The sequence below is a fragment of the Plasmodium gallinaceum genome (genome assembly GCF_900005855.1).
Source record: "Plasmodium gallinaceum strain 8A genome assembly, contig: PGAL8A_v1_87, whole genome shotgun sequence".
NCBI lineage: Eukaryota > Apicomplexa > Aconoidasida > Haemosporida > Plasmodiidae > Plasmodium > Plasmodium gallinaceum.
The window spans coordinates 409,863-416,411 of record NW_021628251.1 but is presented as its reverse complement, the minus strand read 5'-3'; the positions used below and the strand labels follow the sequence as shown (position 1 = coordinate 416,411).

Here is a 6,549-nt window from a genome sequence, read left to right as displayed (position 1 = left end):
AAAACACAATTTTTTTTTTTTTTTTTTTTTTTTGCCTTTTTATATATTTAACATAATGAAAGTAATAAAATGTTTTAGTAATTGGTATAAAACAAATTCATTAATAAATTTTTTTTATGAATATTAATTTTTTCTGTATGTACAATTTTTAAATATATAATAATAAAAAAATGTTAAAAATTATTATTAATTATATAATCAATGTCTGATTTAGAAAAAGGGTAAATTATTTATTTCTTTCAAAAAAAAATAAAAAAGATTAAAATAGTAAGATATTTAAATTAAGAAATTATTAAGTAAAACTTTATTTTAAAATACTTTATACTGTTAGTTTTTATAATATTAATATTTAACATATGATTTGACCCATTATAATATTTATATTAGATATATTTAAAAGAAAAATTTGGCAAAAAAATTTACACACAAATATTAAGGAAAAATATATCTGCACGAGTAAATGTTATTTCATTAATATGTATACAATATTTTAAATTAAATTATATAAGAATAACTGAAAAAATTTCTAAAAAAATAAAAGTAGTTCTCTTTTGATAGCAAACTATTAAAATGTATTATTTTTTTCTTTTTTATTACTTTCATTTTGTTATATATTTATAATAAATATATATATATATATATATATATATAAAATAATTTTTTCTACATTTATTTTCAAATTCAAAATTTGTTTTTTCTACAAAAATATATATTCACGTTTTTTAAAAAAAAAAAAAATATATATATAGATATATTTAAATAGTATGAATAAAGGATAATAATCTATAATAATTTTTACGTGTTCTATATCAGCTAAGTTTTAAAATTTAACATTTTTTACCAAACATCATTTATTAATGAAACATTCGGATATAAAAATTTTTGTTAAAATTAAAAGATTTTAGTACATCATTACATTTGTATTTTTTAAATTTTTTCAATAACTATTAACACATTTTTTTCTTTTAATAAAATTAAATATTTTTCATTTATATAAATGAATTTTTTTTAAAATTATTTATTATAATAGTAAATAATCACCCAAAGAAAATCTTAAAAAATAACCTTTTATTTATGTTTTTAATATATATATATACTCCGTCTATAAATTAGGTTAATATTTTAACTATATATCTTTTTAAGTTACGTATTAACATATGTTTTATCAAAAAAATTAAAGTTTAAAAAAAACTATCCATATAAAATTTACTTTTTAATATATAAATATATTTTTAATATTAAGATTAAGTCTTTTGTTTTCTTTTTCTCTTAAGTACTATATTTTAATGATAAATGTTGAAATAAATTCATAAAAAAAAAAATGTATATTCACAAATATAAATGTATATTTATCACATACATATTAAAAATACGTATGCATGCATAATATGTATGTGTATATATATAAAATTATTTTTAAAGATATAAACACAATTGAGCAATAAAAAAAAAAAAAAAATTTAATAAACAAAATAAATTAAAAAAAATACAGTGTGTTAAATATACTAGATATTTATAGATTTTAACTATTTTTTAGTGAAAAAATTAACTAAATAAGTATGTCAAATAATGACAAAATGAAGAAAATATAAAGGTTATTAATTACTCTTATATACAATAAATTTAAATTTTCAAGTGATAGTTTAGAATTTCACGTTAATAATTAAAGATCACTATTTTTCATAATTTTAAATAATATTCCTCAGTTTTTTTTTTTTTTTTTTTTTTTTTTTTTTTTTTTTTTTTTGGGGATATTATGAAAATGTAAAATTTTTTTTTTTTTTTCATATAAATAACAATCACTATGAAATATAAAATAAAATATTCTTTATATGTTCTAGATGCATATTTTTAAAGTAAATTTAAACAGAAAAAATATAAATTATTCGTTATGATATATTACAAAAAAAAAAAAAAAAAAGTTGATATATGTTATTTTTTTTTTTTTTAAACTTATTTTTTTTTTTAATATTTTATACCTTTTTTTTTTTTTTTTTTTTTTTTTTATTATACCTAACAATATATAGTAAATATGTCCATGATATTTTATGTTTCTTCTATTTTTTTTTTGTTGAATACAATATCATGTATAAATTTACAAATTGGAAATCAAAAATATCAATTGAGCACTAATAAAATTAAAAGTGATTTATTAGATTTTTATAGTACTTTAAATATTTTAAAGTCAGAAAAATATTTAAAAGACAGTATTAAAAAAATTAATTTATACACAAAATTAAGGAAAAGATTATACAAAGATAGATTAAGTATCTATGCTAATATTAGTGTAAAAGAAAAAGAAGATGTACCAATTAAAGTTACCGAAGGAACAGAAAAAAAGGTAGAAAATGAGAAGAGGGATATTATTGATCAAGCATTTATAAATAATTTTATGTTATTCAATAAAAGCAATTTTTTTTGTATTGATGAATTAGGGATAGATATTAATGTTCCTTTGTTAAAGAATAGTAATTTTGGTGCAAATATAGTTTACCAATTACCAAAGGTAATTTATGTAAATGCCTATGCAAATGCATATAATTCTATTATTAAGGGAGAATTTAATACAATAGACATTGTAAAAAGAATAAGTTTTTTTCAATTTTTTGAAAATTTTTATATAAATGCAAATTATGATTTTAAGAATAAAAAAGCTCTTTTAAATTTAGAAAGTAAGTTTTACGAATATTACAACAAATTTGGTGACAATTTTAGTTTTAATAATAAAATAATTCTTCAAAGGGATAGCAAAAATCAATATGATGGTTCAGTATGTTTATCCTTAAAATATAATAATAATGTTTTTACTCCTATTTTTAATTTTAAAGACAAGTATTATTTTATAAAACATATCTACTTATAATAAAAATAAATCTTTTTAACATATACACATTATATATATATATATATATTTTTTTTTTTGTTTGTATTTCAGATCTTATGAATACTCATATGATAATTTAAATGCTAACAGAAAATTTAGTGTAAAAATAGACAAAGACAGAAATGTTCATTTTAACTATTTATCTTTTGATAGAGTGAATGATTACAATAAATATTTTTTATTTTTTAATTTTATATTCTCCAATCCAATGCAGTCAATAATAACATTAAAACGAGAATTTATTTTTTAATATCTTGTAATTCAAATATACATTAAAAAATTATAAAAAAATCTTTTAATTTGAATTATATAATTAAAATTCAATAAAAATAAAAATATATATATATACAAACATAAAAAGTTAATTATGCTGGCATAAATGAATATTAATAAATTTACATATTTAAAAAAATTTTTTTTTTTTCTTTTTTTGTCATATCTGACATAAACATTTTAGATTTAATACATTTTTTTAATTACTCCATATACATATTTTTTTTTTTTTATAATATTTGACAACTTTTTTTTGCATTTAGTATTTTTTTTTTTTAATTATTATATATATTTATCTTTTGTTTTTTAAATGTTTAATAAATTAAAAAGTATTTTATTTATATAATTTATATGCTTATTATTTTTTGTTCTATGCATTTACATACATAATGTATTAATTTTGAAAAAAAATTTATACTAAAGTGTATTTAAATTATTATCCACTTTATGTAATTTTTTAATGAATATTGTTATACCATTTCTATTTCACACATAAAAATATTTTGAATATTATAAAATGGAATAAATGAAAAAGTTTTTTATAAAAATTATGAGTTATTTTTAACTTTTTACATTTTATTTTTTAGTTTTTTATTAATTTTTTTTTTTTTATATATTCAATTATTTTTACACTAACATTTTTCGATGCCATTTATGAGTATATTATAAACATAAAAAAATATGTATTTTTTTTTTTTTTTTTTTTTTTTTTTTTTATAATTCTGTTAATTTTTACTAAATTCTATATTTATGAAATTCTTTTATGAATTTATATATATTAAAAAAAAAAAAATTATTTCTTTTAGCAGAGATTTTATGTGAGGTATAAAAACATATACTCACTGTATATTTTAAACAAATGCTATGAAAAAATCCTATATATGTAAGAATAATCCTTTTTAAGTTTATAAATAAATTTATATATTTGGTAGAAGTTTTAATATAAAAGTTTCATAATAATCATTAAGTAAATATTAAAAATTAAAAAGAAAATGAAAAATTTAACAAAATATATAATTAAAAGGAAAAAAAAAAAAAAAATATATATATATATATATATTATGTATATAAGTTATTAAATTTATATAAACAAATATTTTTATATATGTACATGTACATAATTATTAGATTATTTGTACAATACTTTTTTTTTAAATTGGTTCTTGTAGTTCTAGTGGTTTTCCTTTATTAATTTGTCCCCATCCAATTAAACGCCAATGTTTATCAACTCTCCTACTTAAAGCTATTTTATCTCCAATTTTTGTACACACAGGTCCAGTTAATTCAAGTTTGGCTAGCTCTGTTTTAATACCTGTAACTCTACATCCAATAGAAGTAGATCCTATATTGATCATAAGAAATTCTCCATTTTTTAATTTGGCTACTTTTGTATTTTTTTCTCCATCTTGCGATTTAACACCTAATAATCTTCTTAATAAATAATATGATATTTCAATTTCTGCAAAGCAATCTGGTAATTTATTTAAATGACCAATAACTTGACCAACTAATCTATCAGCTCTTGTTAAAATTGGATCAATTCTTGTTCCAACTCCAATTAACCCTCCTGGTACAGCATATTTTAAATTATTATTTTCTGCAAACATCGTTAATATTTGTGATATAATAGGTCTGCAAGTAATTTCTCCTTTTTCATCTTTTGATATTATACCTGGTCTTATTTCAATTTTATCACCTACTTTTAAAACTCCATGTAAAATACTTCCACCAGCAACTCCCCCTTGTAATGTTTCAATATCTTCACCTGGTTTATTAACATCGAAGGATCTAATGACGATCATATGGGGAGGAGATATAAAATCTCTTTTTGGTATACTTATCTGTGTAACTATATATTCACATACAACATCAATATTATATTTTAAAACTGCACTAATAGGGATAATAGGTGCACTATCTGCAGCTGTACCCGAAACAAAATTTCTTATTTCTTCTTGTTGTTTTAATGCTTGTTCTTCTTTAATTAACTCTACTTTGTTTTGCAAAATTAAAATATGTTTTAATCTCATAATTTCAACAGCAGCTAAATGTTCTGATGTTTGTGGTTGCGGGCATGATTCATTACCAGCGACTAATAAAAGTGCTGCATCCATTACTGCTGCACCATTTAACATAGTAGCCATTAATATATCATGACCTGGACAATCAACAAAAGAAACATGTCTTAATAACTTCATTTTATGATTACAATTTTCACGAGGGCACATCGGATCATCTTCTTTACTACTTTCATATGATTTATAGCATTCTGGTGGTCTACATTCAGGATTTGTGCATTTATATATTTTAGCATTTGCATATCCTAATTTTATAGTAATATTTCTTTCTTTTTCATGTTTAAATCTAACTGTATGAACACCTGAAATCGCATGAACGAGTGTTGATTTTCCGTGAGCAACATGACCAATAGTACCCAAATTGATCGTGGCTTGTCTGCTAATTACATCTTCACTTAAAGGAGTCAATTTAGTTACATCTAAGTTTTCTAAATTTTGTTCAGCTAATTTATCTTTCTCATTAATATTCATTTTAAATTGGAAAAAAAAAAAAAAAAAATAAAATAAAATAAAACAATACAAAAAGAAATATTATAAAATTAACATAAATAAACTAAATTAGTTAATTTTAAATAGATTAAGTAAATTAAATTATTTTTTTATAAAAATAATAGATAAAACTTTAGGTTACTTCTTCATTAATTGTTATTTTATCTATTTTTGAATTTTGATTTTTGATTCGATATAATTATCAAGTTTCCTTTTTTTTTTTTTTTTTTTTTTTTTGTATACTTAGAATCTAATTATCCTAATAACGTAGGTTTACTTATAAGATTTTAAATATATGTTATTCTGTATATTTATTATAAGAAATATTCATTATAATTCTTAAAAAAGATATTTTCTATTAAAAATATTTTATGTTGATATTATTTCACATTAATAATTATTTACATAAACAACGTATTAAATTAATAATATTTTTTCTACTGATTATATTTGATAATAACAATTTTTTCTATTAATATCATTTAATATGAATTGTGTTTTATTATTTAGTATATTTTTCTCTAAAATTATAAAAATTATTGTAGGTTATATTCGCCACATGTATATGCTATTTATAGTTTTTGTTTTATCAAGATTCTTTTTTCATTCAAATTTGGTTTTATAATATTCTGTACTTGCTTTCCGTATTTACGCTGTTTTGTGTTTATGATTTTAATTTTTAAAGTATTTTATATTTACTATTATTTTGTTTTTAACACATCTAAATCTTATATATCATGATTTTGTTTGATTTTTATATTCATTCTATAAATTTTATATTTTATCTTACAATTTTTTTTTTTTTTTTTTTTTTTTTTTTTTTTT

The 6,549-nt window shown here is 18.0% G+C and overlaps 2 protein-coding genes across 2 annotated transcripts; one reads left to right on the top strand and one right to left on the bottom strand.

Annotated features, from left to right (window-relative positions):
• Positions 1–2,032: 2,032 nt before the first annotated feature.
• PGAL8A_00282300 (conserved Plasmodium protein, unknown function) lies at positions 2,033–3,134 on the top strand (the record flags this gene model as incomplete). The annotated part of the gene is made up of 2 exons (XM_028671819.1): positions 2,033–2,832; positions 2,936–3,134. The coding sequence occupies 2 exons, from the start codon at positions 2,033–2,035 to the stop codon at positions 3,132–3,134; spliced, it is 999 nt and encodes a 332-aa protein (XP_028528434.1).
• Positions 3,135–4,308: 1,174 nt separating this feature from the next.
• On the bottom strand, positions 4,309–5,706 carry PGAL8A_00282200 (eukaryotic translation initiation factor 2 gamma subunit, putative; the record flags this gene model as incomplete). Its single annotated transcript, XM_028671818.1, has 1 exon — positions 4,309–5,706. The coding sequence occupies one exon, from the start codon at positions 5,704–5,706 to the stop codon at positions 4,309–4,311; it is 1,398 nt and encodes a 465-aa protein (XP_028528433.1).
• Positions 5,707–6,549: the final 843 nt, after the last annotated feature.